We start from the raw sequence: 21,200 nt of genomic DNA, 5'->3' as shown, positions 1-21,200 counted from the left end.
AAACTGGAAAGTTTAGGGAAAGTGCACTCTTTCAGTCTCTCTTCACCGACTTCATTTCGCATCTTCGGGGGACTTGGCTCTTCAGCCACCTTTTGTAGAACGGTTATACCTACACCTATATCACACACACATCTAAAGCCAACGTCTGCCGTGGTGGCGTGGTGCCGTGGTCCCGTCTGCCGTCGCCCAAAAAAAAGTAACGCAAAAGGATTCGAAATTTCGAGGGTGAGAACACACTGAGAACCTAAGAAGGCGAACGAGGAGAGTCGAGAACACCACGACCATACCACCCGGGGCGTCTTGGGACGCGCAGGAAACTTCATCGACCGAAATCAGTGGATGGAATATGAATAAGGCTTCTCTTCTGCTCCGAAGTTGAAGTGTATACCTTATATATATACACACAGCGGCTGACGCTCGTCGATATTTTCCCTATTTGTTGCCCGGGGATAGACAGGACTCCTCCAGAACCAGAATCCGTTCCGGAGAAAGTGCCAAGAGTAAGAAGTAGAAGAAGAAAAGAAAGGGAGGTTGGATGGGGAGAGCGTACTTAGCAAGCAACAAAAGAGAATGAAATAATATCGTTGACGAGCAGCGCGCATGGAAAAATTGATTACCGAGGAGGCCATTGAGTTGGAGCCACCAGCAGAAATTAATTTGCTGCTTTTATCTTATAATTGGCGCCGATGATGGTGCGTTGTCCTTAGTTGGGAGGCATCTCGCACCAGCTATAGATATCCCCAAGAGGAGGAGGAGAAGGAGGCGCCAAAGTAGCGTGCATGTGTGGGTGGGCTTGTGTGCGCGTAGTGCAGTGCCGCCAGTGCTCGAGCAGCACCCTGGTAGCCGGCAGGCAGCCGATGTCGAACAGCAGGGCCGCTCGTCCAGTAGTAGGCTGGTGGAGGTGGAGGAGCGTAGGAGCCGGCTGCGACGCCCTAGATCAGGGCTGCCAGCTGGAGACGACAGAGCAACCTTTGGAGTGGCTATAGGCAAACGGTTATTACTCGCCTCGGGGAAGCAGTGGGTCGAGAGCCACCAGCTGACTGACTCGAGATCGACATGGCAGCGGCCGAGACTTGGCACGGAGGCCCGTGCGCCTGAGCGCCTTGCGGGTCTACACCTAAAGTATTTGCTGCCTGTCGCGACGGACGCGGGGGAGCGTGTGCTCAGCGAATGCGTGAGAGAAGGAGCGAACGAGAAACCAAGTTGACGAGAAAAGAAGCAGATGAGAACATGAGTGCGAATAGCCATCAGCTCGAGGCCGCTTGTACGGCCAAAGTCAAGAAGGAGCGGTTGCCAACGCCGACTCCACCGGCGAGCTGCAGCGTCCAACAACAACAGCCCGCGACGAGGTTGCACCAGAGATCCGTCTCGGCGCAGCCTCCTCCGCCGCCCTCCTCGGGCTTTTCCAACGGCCACTTTCACTCGAGGGATCTTCTGCAGGACGTCCTCAAAGGCAGCAAATTTAACAACCTCAGTCATCTCACTCCTGCTGCCAAGCACGAGGCCGTACGCCTCATGGTAGAGGATAGCATCAGGTAATTTCTTTCTTTTCTGCAAATCTTTGGTTCATTTTAATTTCATTGTCCCCACATCTACTAGTATTTAGGACTGTTTTGATGTTTCACAGTGAAGAGTCTAGGTATCGCGTGCAAGAAGTGTTCTCGCAAGTTGAGCAGATGAAGGTGGAAGAAAAGTTATTGCTGTACCTCAAGCTCTCGGTATCTTTGACCAATCCCAACGGCGCGGTGGATCCACTCAGGCAACCCTTGAATCCCTTGGGTAATCGTTACGAGATTCATCAGACAATTATGTGGATCAAAACACATCTTGAAGAGGACCCGGACGTCTCTTTACCAAAGCAAGAAGTCTACGACGAGTACAAGTAATTACTAGTCGCTAGTTGCTTTTTTTTTCAATATCAAATTATTATGATCATCATGATTATTTTAATCTTTTAATTCATCAGAAATACATTAAACTGAATATTCATGTGCTATTTTACTAAGTAATCAGTTATGGTTTGATTCTTTTCGGCAGTATATTCTGTGCAAACAATTCCATGAAACCCCTATCCACGGCTGATTTCGGAAAAGTCATGAAGCAGGTATACCCTCGCGTTCGACCTCGTAGACTGGGCACACGTGGCAATTCACGGTATTGTTACTCTGGAATGCGTAAAAGAATAAAGTTAGATCCTCCAACTTTACCTTCCATGAGTGATGTAGATGTCGTAAGTTGTAAGGCTGTTTGTAGTGATTTTATACGTAAATAGTGCCCATATTCGTTTATCACAAATCAGTAAATACGACTATTTTTATCCCTAGGATGAAGATTTCGAGCAAAATCTTACAGAAGAGATGCTGGGAGCCGCTTCAACACTGATTCGCGAGTGGGCTGAGTCGTTGTTAGACATTAAATTTTCTACTCTCTGCTCGTTGGGAAAATATCTTGTTAATAATCTCTGCGTTGATAATCGATCTCTTGCTGCTGTGTGTTTACTGAGTGCTTCTGGAGAAACACAACCTGTGACTAACAAAGGTTTACACCCAACTCAATTTTTATACTGAACTTTTTTTTTTTTTTTCTCCTAGTTTAAACAAACCCCTTGTACTTTTTTTTGCTGCAGAGACGAGTCCAGGATTGCCTGCAATGGCTGGTTTAGCGAAAATTGGTAAACTAAGAGAGGCTCAGCTGCAATTACAGCGTAAGCTTCAACAACGAGAACAAATCCGTGATCATAAAGATCAGCCCGTTAACAGCACATTGCCGGTGATTATGAATTTGTTGTACGTGTTGCCACTCATAATCTTGATTTTTCACGCGTAAGTTTTGATTATTTTCAGGTCAATAACGAAGAAAAGACTGTTGATCAGAATGATGAGAACATAGAGGCAGGTGTGAAAAAGGGCAAACGTGGTAAAGTGACGAATGTAAATCACCTGGTTCAAGGTACAAACAATGTGTTGAGCAAGGCCAATAATAATAATAATTACAATAATAATAATAGTAATAATAATAATAATAATGCGCCAGTCTCGGCAGCTGTCACGCCGATAAGCAGACAGAAAAAACTTGTTAATAAAAGCAACAACCAACCCTGCAGTGGCTCGTCGGTCCTGCAGTCCAACTGTGATAATCTAGTGGTACAATCGATACAAGCGAACGAGCAAATTAGTAGTGCTCAGCCTAGGCTAGTGAGGAGCAACAGCGCGCAGTCGCCGCGTGAAGTCAAACCAAGGAACGCGCGAAAGCGCGCCGGAAGCAGTGTAGCGGCATCGGTGGCAGCAACGGTGACAACGGCATCAATGACTTCCGAATCCAGTCCCGAAAAGCAGCTGAAACTCACGGACATGCTGGATAGCACTGCGCGCTCTACTCCCAGGCTCTCTTCGACTCCCATTCATCATAAGCAGCAGCAGCACCAACATTCTACAAAGATACCAGTGATACTAGATAGTAATCCAAAAACCGACAAGAGCAACAATACCAGCGACAAGCCTATCTTCGCCGCGGCTCTCGTCAATCAGCCCCCAAAAAGCTGTGATAAAGATTCATTTCTGAGTTTTAACTCTGATTGTTCCAAATCAAACGGCCACACAAAGAACTCAACGGGCAAATCGAGCCAAAAGTTGATCGAGGATCAAATGCAGCTGTTGTCGGACGTCAACTCGTGCGACGCGTTCAAAACGAAACTCGGCAACATCGACACCGACACGCTCAACGATTACCTAAACGGAGGCAACAACTCCCAAGAACAGGAGGAAGAACTGCTGCAGTACTTTCAGCCGAGTAATTCGTCGAGCTCGGACATGGAACTGAGCAACGTCGTGTCCGAGACCGAGACGTCCTCGCGCCAGGACCAGGTCTCCCAGCTTAGGATCATCCTTCAGGAGAATCTACAGGATTCAGTATTAGGGGTCGGCGGTAAACCGAGGCTGCAGAGCGCGCCAGTAGACAAGCAGCAGGCCCTGCAGAAGCACAACCTGATATTGCCGACTCTGCTAAACGCTCACGGTAACGCAGTGAACACGAGGCGACGAGTGAGCTTCGAGACCAACGCGGTCGAATGCAGTCAAGACAGCGGCAACGGCACGAGTACGGCCGGAAGCAGTTGCAGCACGAGCAATACCGTGCCACAGAGTCCCAACACGCGCAGACGGATATTCAATTTCACGCCCATATCCCCGGGACCGCACTCACCGATCAACGGTCAAGTGTCGAAGTCGAATTCGGCGAACGCCAGTCCATTCGTGTCGCCGAGAAACACGCCGGTGCCGCGCTCGCGCAGCAACTTGCAGGGCAACTGTAGGTCCCGCAGCTCCCAAAAGACGCTCGCGCGCTCCATATCCTGCAACGTGCGGAGCGACAATTTTATCGTGCCCATCTGTACGCCCGAGATGAACGGTATCAACAGACCGCCGCATTCACCTCTGGCTCCTTTGATAAACAATAAGGCTTCCCAAGCTACGATGCCCCCGGTGCACTCGCCGCTTCTGGAGCAAACGTGCAAAACCCAGACTCTACCCTGCACGCCGTTGCTGTCGGATCTCGTTATCCAGGAGGACCAGCTACTGATCAACTATCCGAGTCAGGAAAATCTTCAAGAAATCAAGAACGTGTACAACCGAAAGCCACAGCCGACCGATCAGGAGATTTCGGATCTTTTGCAGAGCAAGCGACAGCAGGAGTTTGCCAAGGATCAGTTGTTTTATCGTTCGCAGTCAGTGCCGTTACACAGAATGGTCAATCCTGCTCTACTGTCCCCGATCTCGGTTGCCCAGCAAATGACGCCGAATTTTCAATATCACAGCTTTAATCCGTCAACAAACAGCTCGATAGCTCCGACCCCAGTGCCAAGTGAATTCAATGACTTTAGCTCGATAGGCGGCCCATGCGACAACTCCAGCTATTTGCTCGACCCGCTGGTCTCCTCGGCTGACCCAGATTTTCTCATAGAGGACAAGGAAATGACACCCGAGAATCTTAACAACATATTCGACATTCTGAACGAAGCCGAGCCGGAACATATATTATCGGACGAAGGACCATCGGTCGACAAGGATCAGACGATCGGCTCGAGTTCTCTGATGATGGATTCGTTGGGAAACGCAAATTTGAGCGACAATCTTTTGCTGGGAGACAACTCTGGCCTCTTCGACAGCTGGCCCAACGACAACGGCCTGAGCAGCAGCAGCAGTAGTGGTACCGGCCTGGCAGCTGCGGCGCCCAAGTTGTTACACTCGCGCTCCTATCCCAATACGCCGCTGCCCTTGCCGAGCTCCTCCTCCTCGTCGCTGGTCGTCCAGTACCTGGACGACAGCAATGGCTCGCACTCGTATCCGACGACGCCGCTGAACAACTCTAGTCAGCATCAGCAGCAGGATCCCTACGCAGAGAGTAACGAGCCTATGCTGTTCAATTCGAGCTTGAACGCGCAATCGCTTGGCCTTCCGAATCACCAGTCAACCGCGGGAGTCAGTGGCAACGACTGCTGCTCAACGAGCGTCGAGTGCAGTGTGGCCGATTTCTTGGAGCAACCGCCGAACGACGAGACTGACGATTTGGGATCCCTCGGAAATTTCGACGGGTTGCAGGACGTCGACGCGCTCTCGCCTCTGTTCAACGAAGTTGTGGAACCGAATCATTGAAAGGATTATCCATTAGAGTGGGATAAAGAAGTTTAGCACGCAGTCATTCCTCGATATTCACCAGTGAGTTTTTAACACTCGACTCTGAGAATGCAAAAAATGAGAAGAAAAAATGAAATTGTTGATCATGCGTGTAGTACAGGGCTCTTTATCGTTAAAAAGGACTTTGTACTGGTTTGACAGGTAGATGGTCAAGCTTTTTTTTAAGTTAACGTTAAGGAAAGTTGTGTACAGTTCATACTATTGGGTATGAATTTCAAATAGGAAAAAAAAAAAACAAAAGATATTTTATTTATTGGTCAAATGAAGTATCTGTCTCTTTTTAGATACAGATTAGAAAAGGGATATTGCATCTTGTTTTACCCTGGAGGTTTATTAAGTCTTTAAGAAATACCGAGAGTATTTATTACGAATTCTTTTATGAATTTTTATCAAATGTATAAAAAAATCAGATGTTTTACATGAAATCTGTTGTAAAGATTTTTAACAATATAGTGCTTGCACTCTAAACTTTTATTTTTTCTGTTTTTTTTACTACCTTATTTTTTATTTTTTTATTTATTGTTTTTTTTTTTTTTTTTTTCATTTTCAAGTGATATAAATAAAGTGGTGTCCACGCATTAAGCTAGTTTTATGAGTCAACATTTTTCAAAACCATAAGTTGGTAAAAGTATTTCGTGTCATCTTCTACATTTGAAGCCTGTCTTTTTCAATCACTTAAATTTTTTTTCTTATAAAACAGCTGTACGCAGTTAAATACTTTGTTTTATCTTACTCTAAGCATACTTAACATTCTGTCAATACCAACCAAAATGTTGTACCGACGTCAATATAATATAGCGCTAACGAGAAGCTTAATGTCACCTGCTCGCTTAAAATTCCGGAATTTCAGACCAAAAATCGTTCAACAGTATAATTTCCCCGAATTTTTTGTGACCTATAATCATTTGTAAACTTTTGTACGCCGGGGTGAGTACGTGGTACAAGTGAAACTTGAAAATTTTAAGAATGAACCAACATAATTACAAAAGATGAATCGCCGAACAATATGTTGTTGTAAAAATAATTTTAAAAACTTGCTCGAACGATGGCATTCTTCCAAGACTTTGATTTTTTGTCGAATTAAACTCACGTTCGATACCCGGGGGCAGAGGTGCGTGTGGATTGATGGTAGTTTTTAGCGCCCTGCAGTTTTTAAATTGTTACAGAGCCACGCTTGTTCGGTGTGCGACAAAGGGACAATAAGTTCTTGCTGGAAAGTAGGGGGCAGCGTGAAAACAATTGTACAGTCGAGCGGGTAAAGTGTGAGAACGGGAGACGAGAAGTAAACTCAAAAATTGATGATTGACTAGAAGAGCCATGAAAAAAAGCGCCGTGACGAAGCGTGAACTTTTTGTATTTGAATGACGCGATGGACGAGGCAGTGGAAAAAAAATGAAGATAAAGAAAAAGAAAAAAATCGCTATAATCACAAATGCTTACCAAGTAGTTTTCGGTGTAATCGCATAATCATGTATAACAATATAAGCCAGGTAATAACATTTTCGTGCCACGTCGTCATTTAGGCACAATAGTAGCATGCACGTATTTATCGAAGCGTATAGTCTCAGATCCGCAAAGTAGTATACCATGTAGTTACACGTCGCGTATCGAATTAACAAAAAATAAGTAGTGACAACCACAATCCCTGTTTTAACGTCGCTGATGCAGCGATGATATATTGGCGATGCCGATATGCCATTTAGTACAATTTTATCAAATATATTTACGAATCCGCGACTTTGACCATTTGCGTTTTAGGTTTGCCGCAGCGAGATGCACTGTACCGCCCAGATCGCGTTTGGTACATCAGTACAGGGCGCGAGGTTTTTTTTTTCCAATCGGTGTTATTTATTTGCTCCTCAAACGAAAAGACTGCTCTTTTTTTGTTGTGATCGACATCATCTCAGTATGAAAATATATATATTTTTTTTTTCTACCTTCATTTTCATTTTCGATGTTAGTATTATTAATATGCAATCGGGTAATTATGAAACTCCTTTTTAATCTAAATAAACAAAAGTTTAGATAATACAACAGTTTGACACAAGTAACTAGACGTATATTTACTACAAACGTTTAATCTCGATGATAAACGAGTCAGTATTGATTTGAAAACAACAATAATGGAAAAGCGATCGATGCCGAAAAGTTTAGACTATTAATTAACGTTTTTTTTTTTTTTTTTTTTTTTTTTTCATTACCATTTTTTACCACGTAAGAGTGCATCTTTTGAAATACCACAATTAGACACGTAAGTAGTTACGATTTCGTCTCACAATCAGTTCGAGTTGGAGGAGAGAAAAGAGAGCCGAGTCGTGCCTAGCAGTTTAAGGGTGATTGTTTGTTATATCGTGACGCGCATTAGCATAGTGAATGTTGTAGTAGGAAATATTAAACGAAAAACTTAGCTTAGGAGTAATTTAAGTAGGTACTAGTGTAGAGCACCAAAAAAAAAAAAAAAAAAAAAACAAATATCTCTTACCAATCGTTCTTCATTTAAAAAAAAATGTAGTAAAGTAAGAGAGTAGTCTGCGAAGCGTTGAAAATGACGCTGTTTATCGTTGTCACCGGCTAAAAAAATGCACATCGCCGCAAATCATGAAAAATTTTCAGTGAAAATGAAATTTCGGTGCGACAAAAAAAAAGTGTTGATAGTTGAAAAAAATATTCAATGGATCGAATTAAAACGACGAGGACATATTGTTTCAACGTGCTTGTCCATAAAAATCTGATTTAACATTGTTACACTTGAGAAAATATGTTGAATATTACGTAGTAGTGCCTTAGTTGAATTTTTTATCATCGTGCATGCATTTGTTGATAGCATTTTTAACGTTTCAAAATCGTATTATTGCGTACAGTACATTGTTTTGTTTACATGATAAAAATCTTGTACCCCATCAAAAACCCAACCATCGACAAAAGTGCAATACTTGTTAATTTTTCAACATTAAAAAAAATATTACGTACATATGTACTTTCACAGAATGACTCTTATTTCGTTGTACTAGGTTTTTTTCGGCTATTAGAGGACATTGTTAAAGAAAAACCTTAAATGTTTATTGTAAAACTAGAAACATGTTTCCAACTCGTACATAAAAGTTGTACAGAATAAACATTTAATTACAGGATGTTTGTTTTTTAACAGTTAGCATGAAATTTTGAAAAATTTGAAAAACAAATAAAAACGTTCGTTTGTTACTTTAGTAAGATGTATACTTAATGTTTAATGATTCGAGAAACTCTTATATTTATGCCAACGAGAAAATGGTAAAAAAAAATTAAACATAAAATAATAAAACGGTTACATTTCGAGTATTGCTAAAAGTTTATATACATATTTATGATAAGTTGAATCGCGCCATCGCGAGTGCTGTTACGATATCATATACCAATTGTATATTAATTAATTGATTCTGCTCCCATGAAATTTGTATTTGGAGTGTTGAGACGCGCGACCACATGAATATAAAAATTGAAAATATGTGCGTCGTTTTACCAAAACGAATTTACACTTTTACGTGGCATGCTGCGCTCCAGTGATCGATTAATATGTTGATTAATTAATTATATAATATAAATATAGTATATGCTCTCGAGTCTCATTTTTTTTTTTTTTTTTTGTTAAGTCGACTGAGTTGTTAGCCCGTCGTTATGATAAAACGAGCGATTTGCGCCATCGATAATCGTTGACATGTTTGAACAAACATATGCGTTTATGAGAGAGGGAGGATTCTTGTATATTTGTCGAGCCATCGATACCAATTCAGCAAAACGTCCAGTCGTAGACTATTGGTTTTTGAAATATTCCTTTACTTTTTTTTTTCATGCATACATGGGACATTTTCCCATACATATGTTTCGGTTTGGTAGTTTTATTGAATTGTTTTTTGAAAAAAAAGTGTCTGAATACCAGTTGTAAAAAAAAATGTTCAAAATTGTAACTGTACATATATTCTTGACCGAATATACAAAAAAAAAAAAAAAGAAAAAACGTGTGTGACTTTGGCAAAGTATTTTTTATAAAAATATTAAAAAAAAAAAAAAAAAAAACTATTTTCGGCGAAACCTAGTTGACAATGAAAAAAAGTTATCTTAGAAGAGTTACCTGTTGCCTTGAAAACAAAAAGTATTTTTTCCTCATCGAGTTATTTCAGGTTTTCATTCACTTGGACGTGAACGTTGACATTTTTTTATTCAACCCATATCTACGACTGCGACGTTTGCGATAATACATATATCAGTACCATTGTACAGTTAAATGTGACGTACGTAGCATATAATTATCACGATTACCCCCATAGCATCCCAATCAGTTGACAGAATCTTGTATCATAAGGTTTCAGTAGTTGGGGGAAAAAACCCTTTCTTAGCCGGAAAAGAGGGAAAACGAACGTATAGAAGAAAAAATATGATTGACAAGAAACACGTGTCAAGTTTTGGAGCGGTTTCGCCTTGAGAAGTAACAAAAAAAAGACATGATAAATTTCGTCTTCCGGCGCGCATGTGTCATCTACGATAATTGCTCTGCGCCGTTAAAAAAAAAAAAAAAAAAATTTGTGATCCAAATGAAAGCCGTCGAAAGAGAGCCCCACCGTGGGCAAGTTCTCAAAGACTTTTTCATTTGTATTTTTGTAACGATATCGTAGAAAAAAAAAAACATAGTATTTCAAGCTTGTGTACTAGTCTTCGTTTTCATACACGTTGGTGAGTGTGCAAAAAAAAACAAAGAAACGAAGACGAGGCAGAAGTGGAAAATTTGTGAAGCTCGGCTTGTGACTTTAAAGAGGCAGCGCATTTTTGGACGAACACATTTGAGTGTCCTGTATTTTTAAAGGGAGCATATTCTGAATGACGGTAGTTGGATTGAAACCACGAAAAAACTGCGTACTTGACGTCTTACGATTTGTTATTTTTCGAAAATAATTAGGGTTTAATTTTCATATGGATAATAATGATTCTTGCACACATTGAGTTGAAATACATCTTTTACCAGTTATAAGTAAATATGGAAAATCCAATTAATTACTTGTATTGATGATTTTAGTAAACTGTGATATTCGCATGACTGCTTATAAAATGTAAATATACATATATATATATATTATCTCGATTTATTTCTGATTTACCTTTTATGATTTTTTTTAAATTTTATATAAAAGTGTATGTATGCCAGTTGTATAAGAGGAAACAAAATATAAATGAAACAAACAAACTGGTGCGTCTATATTCCTTGGAGATGTGTAAACATGATTGTTTCAAAGCATTTTAACTAACAAATACATCATCTTAAAATTATAGTAAGATTTTTTTCGGATGAAACGTATGTACAATCTGAAGAAAACAAATCAGGACTGAATATCTTTTAGTAACGTTTCCGACGAGGACTCTACCACGGACCATTCAGTCAACAAATTTGAAAATACTAAATTTTCAATTATACTTAAAAAAAAAAATTAAAGTTTTAAAAGCACCGACAACAGTTATTTTGCACGAATGTTTGTAGAATTGTACACATAATTAACTTATCAAGTCGTAGAAAACAACCGTAGTTAGGAAATATTTAAAAAAATGTAAGGAATATAAATATAATTTTGTATAATTTTTAATTACCATATGTATGATGAATAAAATGTTGAAGCTGTATGGCCTAAAGTTAATATTCTACGTTTTTTTTACAAAGGAAAAGTTGGAAGTGCGCCTATGAAAACAAAGAAACTGTTGCATTTTTTACAAATATTAGTTACTTTTTCATGTACTTGAATCGTAATTATATAAAAAGAATATTTATGATTAGGATGGGAGAGCTTGAGGATGAAATAATTTAATCGCGTAGTATTTTACTTTTTGAATCGTTTTTTTTAAATCAAATAATTTTTATACACAAAGCTTTAGTCAGCAAAAACAAAAAATTTACATTTTGAATATTATTTTATCACGTAATTACGAGTAATACATAACGTTTTTTTTTTTTTTTGTAGACCATAAAATTATTTTTTAATTTTTTTTTCAACTATTATTCATTACTTTATGTAACTACTTATAAAACCTGAATACCATACTTTAATAACGTATTCGTTCCGTGCATATCAGGACCCCAAGTACTACCATGCAACGCCACAGTAAGGTTTCTTTTTGGTTGTATCTGTTTTCTAAATATTCGAGATAATGTTTCTTTGAATTTCGAAATTAATGTTTATACTTAAAAAGTAAAGGCAATCAAGTAGCAATACGTAATTTTTTTGCAGATGTCATTGAATCACCATTCCGGCACAGCACGTCTTCGAGATACTTATTAAGTATATTCAAGTATTATAAGTCGTTGAGTGAATTAATGAATATAAATGATTGATTTATTCATTAATGATATTTAACAGTAGACAATGAGCTAAGACGCGTGACATTTTCACGTTCTATCCTAAGAACAGTAGGAAAATTTTTTCGAGTTTTAAATTGCCTGTTTATACTTGTTCAACAGATTTTAGATACTTACTTTCCAAAGCTTTTAACGTACATTTTGTAAATTTTGAAAATGTTAATGGAATGTTATCAATTTTGTTAAACAAATCAAATTATTTATTTTTTCTGCGTTAATAATGAAACGGTCTAAAATATAAAAAATATTCAAATGAGATAATATTCTCGAAAAAAAACAAGGCATGCGAGCTCGTTACATGACGTTGGTCGGGACGTCGACTATCTTTCGATTCGCATCATTAGTCTCGTATCGCAATTTTTTACCATTGACAATCGTTTTGACATCATCTGCAGTCAACGTTTCGTATTTCAGCAGAGCTTCAGCGAGCTGCTTGTGTTCTTTATTATGATTCTTTAAAATACTTTTGGCTCTATCATACGATTCCTAAAATGTAAATAAATTTAAGTTATATTACTCCAAAAATTAACGTTTATTTTTATTAGTATTTACCTGCAAGAGTCGCTTCACTTCGTTGTCAATTACTTCTTTCGTTCCAGAACTGTAAGAACCATCGTCATCACCAAATTCCATCCTCTCCTTGTACACTCTGAAGCCCACTTTCTCTGACATACCGTACTTCTTAACCATCGCCTCAGCAATTTGTGTAGCATGCTTCAATTCATAAACACGTTATAAATGAGTATTTTTCCAGTATTAATGTATTGACAATTATTGGCTCAAAATTACCATAAAATCACTTGAAGCCCCAGAAGTAACTTTGTCTAAACCAAATACAAGCTCCTCAGCAGCACGCCCACCCATGGAAGCATCCATTCTGGCCAGCATTTGTGCTTTAGTTGTGTAATTCGTGTCTTTGTTGGGAATAAACGATGTCTGGTATAATAAAAAATGTTGAAATGACCATAACGAAATTAAGTATTGTGCCAATAGACATACAAATCAAAAATTATACATACGTGTCCCATGGATTGTCCTCTTGGTATAATCGTAACTTTGTGCAGCGGAGTTGCGTCCTTGGTGAAATATGCAACTAATGCATGCCCTGCTTCGTGATATGCCGTTATACGATTGGCCTCTTCATCCGCGTCTTTTTTGCCTTCCGGTCCCATTATCACCTTGTCCCTTGCACGTTCAATGTGGTCCATTGTAACAAACTCGGCACCCTCGATTGCGGCCCTCAAAGCAGCTTGATTAATCTACAATAATCACGTGAATCAAATAAGGTACAACCGAAAAATGTCAAATGAACGTGATCAGTACCATGTTTTCTATATCTGCGCCTGTGAAACCGATGGTGCGTTTTGCCAATGATTCCGAATCAATGTCACGCGTTAAAACTCTCCCCAAATACAAATTTATAATTTCTTTACGCCCTCTGTAGTCGGGCGCTCGGACGGTGACTTCAGAGTCAAAACGACCAGGCCTTAACAAAGCTTTATCAAGGTCTTGGTGTCTATTTGTGGCTCCTAAAACTATAACTCCTTCATTCTGATGGAACCTGTATAGTTAAATGTCTTTTAATACTTTCGTACACTAATGCATAGGAGATTTTGGTTAGAAAATTGTTTTACCCATCCATTTCCGTTAACAACTGGTTGATTGTTTGGTTCGCGTAAGGGTGGAGTGCAGAATTCGTACGTTTTGCTCCGACCGAGTCGATTTCATCGATGAAGATGACACAAGGAGCGCGTTCTTTGGCAGCCTCTGAAAATTTTTATTTTTTTTATTTTTTTCATTATTGACGTTTGAAGTGAAAACTTGTGATAACGAGAATCAAACAAGTATTTACTGAATAAGTCTCTAACTCTTCGTGCGCCCTGGCCAACTAATACTTCGTCAAATTCTGGTCCAGCCACGTGGAAAAAAGGTACACCAGCTTCACCAGCAACTGCTCGAGCCAATAGAGTTTTTCCAGTTCCCGGCGGACCAATGAGAAGAACACCTTTTGGCAGTTTGCCACCAAGAGCTGAAAACTTGTCTGGATTTCTTAAAAACTCAACGATGTCCATTAGTTCCGTTTTTGCTTCTTCCACCTAAAGCAAGATATTGATAAAGTAAGAAGAAAATAATTTTCATTATAACATATCGTTGCAAAATATATATAACCCACCCCTTTCACATCATTGAATGTTACATTAATATCCTCTGGATCGACTTGTATTCTATTGCCTAATTGAATTTTGAACATACTACCTCCTGTTGTCCCTAATTTTGAAAAAAAATTATTTGACTTTCAGATAAACCATAATATTACAAATAGCAGAAAATGATGTGTTTACCCATTAAAACGACAAGAAGAGATAGAAGGACAAGAGTAGAAATCATGTGATAAGTAAACTTGAGAGCTTTGAATGCTTTTCCATGGGGTTTTTGATCATGACCAGCTTGATAACCTTCAGCAAAGGCCGTTTTTATTCTGTGCAACTCTTCTATTTTTACGTACTTTTCATCTTGATTGTTCTTCAATTTGCTCAAGTCTTTTGTTAAAATAGTTTGCAACTCTTCACTGGTCAATTTTACAGGCTTGGCATCCTGTAAATACGTCCAGAAACAAGTAAGTGATAACAAAAAAATGCATTAATAATCCTAAACTTACCGATTGAAGTTTTATACCAATCCATTGCTTCAATCTTGTGCTAAACGTAGGATTTCTGTCACACTCTGCTCTAACACTCCTAACTGTTTTGAAAAACCTAACTTGTGACATGCTTGGATGTGATTTCAGGAAATGAAATTTGTGATAGTATCTCCTTTGGGGTTTTACATATAGATACAACGTTGACATCGAATCATTTAACAATTGTGTATTTGGAAAGCCTCTTTTATTTTCAGTAAAGCTGGCCCCAGAGATGTATGATACTCTCCACTTGTCATTTTTTTGGGAGACCCTCAAATTCTCTTTTTTGGAAAGTTTTTCCAACATTTCCCATATACTGTTTCTGCTGCATCCCAGTGAGCTCGTCAAGTTATGTACATATAATTTATCCATACCTAGTTCATTGCAACTTTTTACAGCCTAAAATTATACCAAATAAAAATATAAGCTATTGCCAATTTTTTTTTCCCATACTTAACTCTTACCTCAAAAAAACTGTCTTTACAGAGAATTTCTTCAGTCTTTTTGTGTCTGGAGTCATTGTGTTTTTTAACTTGGACCGTAGACCTTGGTGTAATAACAGATGTAAATTGAGTCAGGTGGTATAGTACCTATGAAATTAAAAAAAAGGTCAAATAAGCTCGAGCTTTTCATAGAACACGAAGGACAAATCAACTATGCATAACAGATAAAAAAAAAAAACATAGTAGTAAACACGAGAAACTTGGCAGTTGGTTTCAGAAAATTGCGAAACATAAATTTTTATTTCGTCTTGTACATACAACGAATTCTGCATTGCAGTTTGTTGCAGTGAAAAAGAATAGCTATATACAATATGTGCAAGAGTGATCGCTCGAGAAGCAAAATCATCAACAAAATACATTCTATGAAAAAACCAATTGGCCACTCGAAAAGCGATTTAATCCGCAAAATTCATTATAAATCCTAACCTACGTATGTAGGTCAGTCTGTAAAAATATGTTAAATATAAAGCATTATCACTGTATCACACGTAGAAAGAAAGATATTACAGGTTACTGCAGGTGAGTATTAAAAATAAGTATGTACACTTCTACCACTGAGCACAAAATATAAAAACAACATCCAATTATTATCGTTGAGAAGATAATACACGTACCTGATTGTGAGACTGTAGCGAAATCATCCTGAATTTAACTTGTTTTTTCTTACACTAGACAATTCGTGATCCCTTGAAAACGAGGAAAAGCAATAGGTTCAACGCGCGAGAAGGGAACAAACACAACAATTTTTATAACTAAACATTTATACTCTGCTGCAAGCTGAGCCCAGTGCAGCTTGACCCAAGACGACACACGACGAAGTACGACGACAGACGAAGACTGCTATAGTACTATATATATACATATACAGACAATACATTGTAAAGACAAAAAAAAGGAGTAGAGTAGAGGTATGAGGAGGAGAGAGAGAGAGAGAGGTCATGCAGCAAGGAGGAGCAAAAGTTGCGCGTGCAAAAGTTTTCTTTCGACTCGTCTTCAGTTCGTTTGACGGTCTTTATTTTTTTCCCCACTTTCTTATTAAGTCTACCAGCGATCCATTAAAATGTCCATGTACTAAGCTTTTTACAAGCGACGCTCATCGTTTTCACACGACGTACGCACTTGCCTTACTTATTCATGTTTTACAATATTTTTTTTTAACAGAGCTATTATTATACGTTCTACTGCGTACGTGCATATATTATAATATTACTGAATGTTTCTAACAAAAGACAATATATTATCTTTGCATTTCGCGCAAGGCCACAACAACAACTCAAATATGCTACGTACAACATAATTATGTATTACACGAATCGTGTAAGATTTTGTTAAATAAAGTCAGTCAAGTGTCCAAGACTCAGACTAAATTGTATTTTATATAATTAAGTTTACTTTATTTTTTTTTTTTTTTACCTCTATACTATCTAACATTTTTTTGACATTATGTTTGAAAACTATGGCAAAAAAGTACTCGCTGATTTATCCACTAGTGACAAATACCGACAGCGGCCATCTAAAGGTATAACAAATATTTAAAAGCAATTTAATTTATTTAAACAGGTTGAAATAAACTAGCTTATACAAGGTAAGTATGTCACTTTTGTGCAATTCTTTTTTGACTTATCTACGGTGCGACACGAGAGTACTTAAAACTTTTTAGCTCAAGTTTTTGCCTACAACATTTTGTTTATCAATCAAACAAGCAGGCGAAAAATTTACTGGACGTAGTGGATGGATCAACAATAATATAAGAAAAAAAATTCCACTTTAGCATTGTTTTTATATTTGGAATGCATTTATGCATTAATTCTACGGTTAAACAATTTAATGTTTGTGACAATTTAATATTTTTCGCGCTTGGCGCCATTAATACACACCATTTATACGTGCAGTGTATACGTGTAGTAGTGTAAAAAAAATGTGTTTGGCGTGACAGGTAAATTGTGTTGACATTAAAAATGTAAAAATAAAAAAGTACAAGTATTGAGAGTTCTTAGATAACTCATTATTGTTAATAATTACAGCTTTTAGATAACTAATTTACCTATTGTGATAAAAGAGTTTTACTTTTGTCAGAACCTTTGATATTAAATACTCTCATTGTAATGGAAATCTTGTAGTTAGGTTATAAGTTGTCGGTATGTTTACAAACATAAATATGGATTTATTGTATACGGTAAACAGAAAAACATTCTCAAAATCATCGTTTAATCAAGAAAGGTATGCAGTAATTTAATAAGTAGACTATTTCTTATTCTCACGTTTTACATCATATACGTTTCCATGATACATAATAATAAAGGCACGTAATAATTAGGTACACTACTTTATTAACGATTTCAGCCCATACGATCAACATTCCTTATGCTCACTGTCTAGTCGAAATATTATTGCATTCACTTCAACAACGGAGTTACATGATAAGACTGGAAAGACATGGGGTTGTCATGTTTATGTCTGTGATTTGAACATGCCATGGCATCCATACAAGTAATTAAATTTTCACTACAAAATTATGTTTCAAATACGCCCTTTTCACCAAATATCTTGTCTTAGGATTTTAACAAATGAAGACAGAGTTACTGCCTTAAAATGGGATTTGGCAGGTGAAAAACTTGTAATTGCCGATTTGGGTGGACTTGTACAATTGTGGACATTTAAAGATTATATTATAAATGAATGGATTTCCATTGGATCTCACTGTTTTACTGGAGAACACATTTTAGGTGTTGCTTGGTTCCATAATGGAAAGAGGGTGTGAAAAAATAATTCTAGATGCTTTCTAAAGTTAACAAAGTGAGAATGAAACTCAAAAAAATGTATGCTTTTTTTCTAGACTATTTTGAATAATGAGAAAAAAAACAGCCCTCTGTACAATGAAAAATTTTCTCATTTATCGTATGCTCCATCTGTTAAACAATTTGGTGGACGTGCAGCTCAAGGAATTCTTGTAGTTACAAACACGGGGCTCCTAGGAACTGTAATGATTACTCAAGACAAACAAAATCCGATATGTTCAGCAACCGAAAGTCTTGCATCAATACGCCAAAGAATCACTGCTGTTGACATTAGCTATGCAAAAAGTAATTTTTCAATAAATTGGAAAAAAAATAAATACATAATTTCAATCTCTTATTGATTTTCAATTTTTTTAATTTCAGATGGACAGTTTCTAGTTGCCGTAAGTGGTGGTAATTTCACATTACCCATCAGGTGTTTTAGGGTTTCTGTTAGAAAATCAGAAGAAAGATGCAGTATCACTTCACAAGCTTTGCCTAGTTTTTTTCTTCAAGATGGAGCATCTAAAGACGATATATGTTAGTACTCAAAACCAGTTGAATTTCATTCAAGTTTTAAATTTATTGGAAAATATTTTTTTTACAGCAAATGCCACCATAACACATCTTAAGTTTGCTGTATCAGAAACAGCAGATTCCTTGGTTGTAGCAGTTAATAGTGATGTTAGTGGATTCATCGAAGTTTGGGAATTAATAGAGAAAACACAACCTATTCATAAAATGTTTCAAACCAAGCCTTGTGAACCTTTTAAAACAGTTGTAAGTTATAAAGTTGGGAAAGTTCTGTTTTTCTTAACTATTTTAATATTCATTTCTTTTAAGGTTTGGCAACATCAAGCTTTGTATCGATGTCATTCTACAATAGCAGCCCTGACAAGTACAAAACTATCCGTAGTATCGCCAACTAGTTACATTATAGTGGCCCTGACAGATTCCTCTATACAATGTCTCAGCCATGATGGTTTGAAAGAGGTTGCAATATCTTCTTTGAATACGAGTTGGCGGCAAGATGAACCATTAAATAAGTATTCAAAAACATCTGCAACAATTTCTTGCATTGACGTGTCGTGGCTGGGTTGTTTGTTTCTACTTATTGATACTCGAGGCAGTTTGTACACATACAGATTATATCCAGAAGGTATAAAATAAAAAGTATTGTAGTACGAATATAATACAATTGTCTAAAACTTCATATGTATTTCAGGTTCGGCCATGTCAATTAGTTATGCTTGTACGTTGTTAGAATATTGTTTAGTAACGGGATTGGACTGGCTGGATTTACTCTTCTGTTTAAAATCATCTCTCATTGAATCACTATGCGATCGTTTTGATCAGTCTTTTAATAGGCAATCCCCACAAATTCAGCAGTATCATTACATGCAACATTTGAGCATTATGATATCATTGTACAGGTAAAGCAATAATTTATTACCATCACTTGAAACCTAAGCACATTAATTTTTAATTTGCAATAAACAATCGACAGAATGTTGGCGAGTGGGCAGAGCAAAGCAGCAGATTTATCTTCACTTTTTATGTTGCACGCTGTCGCAATAGCTTTCAAGTCTTTGTTGAGGCCATCAGATACTTTTCATGATAAAGTACCTGCTGAACGGTTACCGTCAGTCATTACTGAAAATAACATCACAGATGTGGACAAGGTATGAAGCTCTACTTTTAATACGTAAAACTTTTCGTACTTGTTTTAAACGTAAAATATTAAATTTTGTGCTATTCCATTAGGTTTTGTTACATATTGAACCCAAAGAATTCACTGTCGAACCTTATACACTACAATCTTTGCAACAATTAATACAATGGGTTGCTGATTTGAGTTTGAATTTATTAGTTCGACTTCCCGAACAACGGATGCAAATGAAATCTAGTGGTGTAAGTATTTTTCAGTACAAGCTAATATACCGACGAAAGATTGTGGTTGTAATCTCACTTGTGTTTTTAAAACTTTTAGTATGAGCTTATTAAAGACCATAAAGCGTTGAACATACTGCGTGAGCTTCTAGTAATTATTCGTATTTGGGGATTACTTCGACCTTCGTGCTTGCCAGTATTTTTGAAGAGTGCAGATAACATAGATGTTTTGGGACTAGTGTTTCAACTTCTTTCTAAATTGGTCCAGCCAAGTGGGGATGGTTTGCAAATCGATGATCAGTTAATAGGTATACAAAAATCATTTAATTACGCCAACTTGAAATATTGTTTAACATTTTTTGTTTCAAATTAGATGATTGCATTCTTCTACCAAATCAAATTATGATCCCTCAAATTCATCGAGCTAAGAGAATTACTGCCGTGGCCACTCCAAATTTATTTTATCACAGTCTTCCTCATGTAGTGAGTATATTAGAAAAAAGGAAATAAAGTCTAAGAATATAATTTACAGTTTAATTGGTTGTTGTTATAATTTTTTAGCTGGAGTATGGAACTACACCTACTCTTACTTACTCACCCCAACTGAACCAAGTCGAAGGTTGTATGCGAAATAGTCAATGTGTGGATGCTGTTAGACATGTATACTTGGGAAAAAATGCAATGACTGTAAAAGAGTGCACACGGTATAAAGCATTACTTTTCATAATGTATAATAATACGGTATTTCTTGGTTTTTATGTATTCATTATTTGTTTCATCATAAATGTACAGATGCTGTACCAAATCTCAAATTCATGTTACTACTAGAACTGCAGCAATTAGAGCATGGGAACAAAGGTGGGCTAAAGGATGTCCTTGTGGTGGTCCGTGGAGGTTCAGATCAGGATAAAAAATATTTTAGCTTGTACAAATAATCATAATTTCTATGAGATAATCAAACTTTTCATGTGTAAAAATAAATTTCATACAAATTCCTTTTAATAGTTTGGTGTGTTGCTTCTAACTTCTTATTACCTTATTTTTTTATTAAATTTTTCTTTTACACCGTTTGCTACTCACGGAATTTCACACTGGCTCATGGAAGCCTTGGCGCTAGTTGTCAAATATCCTCCTCTCGAAGTATTCTGTAATCTCCAATTCACCCAGTGAATTTTTAGCTCTGACTGCAGTTATTCGAATCCGGAACCATAAAGTACTTCGGTTCAAGCTTTAAAACGTTGCCTAAGCACTGTTTGGTGATGTAATATATATATATATATATAT

At 37.5% G+C, this 21,200-nt stretch overlaps 3 protein-coding genes across 5 annotated transcripts; 2 read left to right on the top strand and 1 right to left on the bottom strand.

Moving 5' to 3' along the window:
- The first annotated feature begins 27 nt into the window (after nucleotides 1–27).
- On the top strand, nucleotides 28–6,013 carry LOC106644816 (uncharacterized). The gene is made up of 6 exons (XM_014360492.2): nucleotides 28–1,535; nucleotides 1,628–1,882; nucleotides 2,038–2,230; nucleotides 2,325–2,538; nucleotides 2,627–2,769; nucleotides 2,844–6,013. The coding sequence occupies exons 1-6, from the start codon at nucleotides 1,171–1,173 to the stop codon at nucleotides 5,646–5,648; spliced, it is 3,975 nt and encodes a 1,324-aa protein (XP_014215978.2). The 5' UTR covers nucleotides 28–1,170; the 3' UTR covers nucleotides 5,649–6,013.
- A 5,539-nt stretch (nucleotides 6,014–11,552) lies between these two features.
- On the bottom strand, nucleotides 11,553–16,071 carry YME1L (ATP-dependent zinc metalloprotease YME1L). Of its 3 annotated transcripts, none has more exons than XM_089597878.1 (12): nucleotides 15,864–16,071; nucleotides 15,200–15,336; nucleotides 14,726–15,134; nucleotides 14,409–14,661; nucleotides 14,240–14,334; nucleotides 13,919–14,162; nucleotides 13,701–13,833; nucleotides 13,390–13,627; nucleotides 13,086–13,325; nucleotides 12,856–13,002; nucleotides 12,619–12,780; nucleotides 11,553–12,552 (listed from the first exon to the last, which is right to left on the bottom strand). In XM_089597878.1, the coding sequence occupies exons 1-12, from the start codon at nucleotides 15,888–15,890 to the stop codon at nucleotides 12,361–12,363; spliced, it is 2,277 nt and encodes a 758-aa protein (XP_089454004.1). In that variant the 5' UTR covers nucleotides 15,891–16,071; the 3' UTR covers nucleotides 11,553–12,360. The 3 variants fall into 3 exon arrangements, with proteins under 3 accessions (XP_089454004.1, XP_014215976.2, XP_014215977.2); XM_014360490.2 differs by having other exon boundaries at nucleotides 14,726–15,145; nucleotides 15,211–15,336; XM_014360491.2 differs by having other exon boundaries at nucleotides 14,240–14,325; nucleotides 14,726–15,145; nucleotides 15,211–15,336.
- A 1,098-nt stretch (nucleotides 16,072–17,169) lies between these two features.
- MED16 (mediator complex subunit 16) lies at nucleotides 17,170–20,918 on the top strand. The gene is made up of 14 exons (XM_014360498.2): nucleotides 17,170–17,469; nucleotides 17,593–17,739; nucleotides 17,806–18,004; nucleotides 18,086–18,332; nucleotides 18,411–18,566; nucleotides 18,634–18,806; nucleotides 18,870–19,185; nucleotides 19,252–19,459; nucleotides 19,534–19,708; nucleotides 19,791–19,937; nucleotides 20,017–20,224; nucleotides 20,290–20,399; nucleotides 20,478–20,620; nucleotides 20,709–20,918. Exons 1-14 carry the CDS (start codon nucleotides 17,390–17,392, stop codon nucleotides 20,824–20,826), a joined length of 2,427 nt encoding a protein of 808 aa, XP_014215984.2. The 5' UTR covers nucleotides 17,170–17,389; the 3' UTR covers nucleotides 20,827–20,918.
- Nucleotides 20,919–21,200: the final 282 nt, after the last annotated feature.

The sequence above is a fragment of the Copidosoma floridanum genome, unplaced genomic scaffold (genome assembly GCF_036245765.1).
Source record: "Copidosoma floridanum isolate Cflo_tuat_1 unplaced genomic scaffold, Cflo_Japanese_pri ptg000040l, whole genome shotgun sequence".
Classification (NCBI taxonomy): Eukaryota; Metazoa; Arthropoda; class Insecta; order Hymenoptera; family Encyrtidae; genus Copidosoma; species Copidosoma floridanum.
This window is presented reverse-complemented; position numbering and strand designations above follow the sequence as displayed.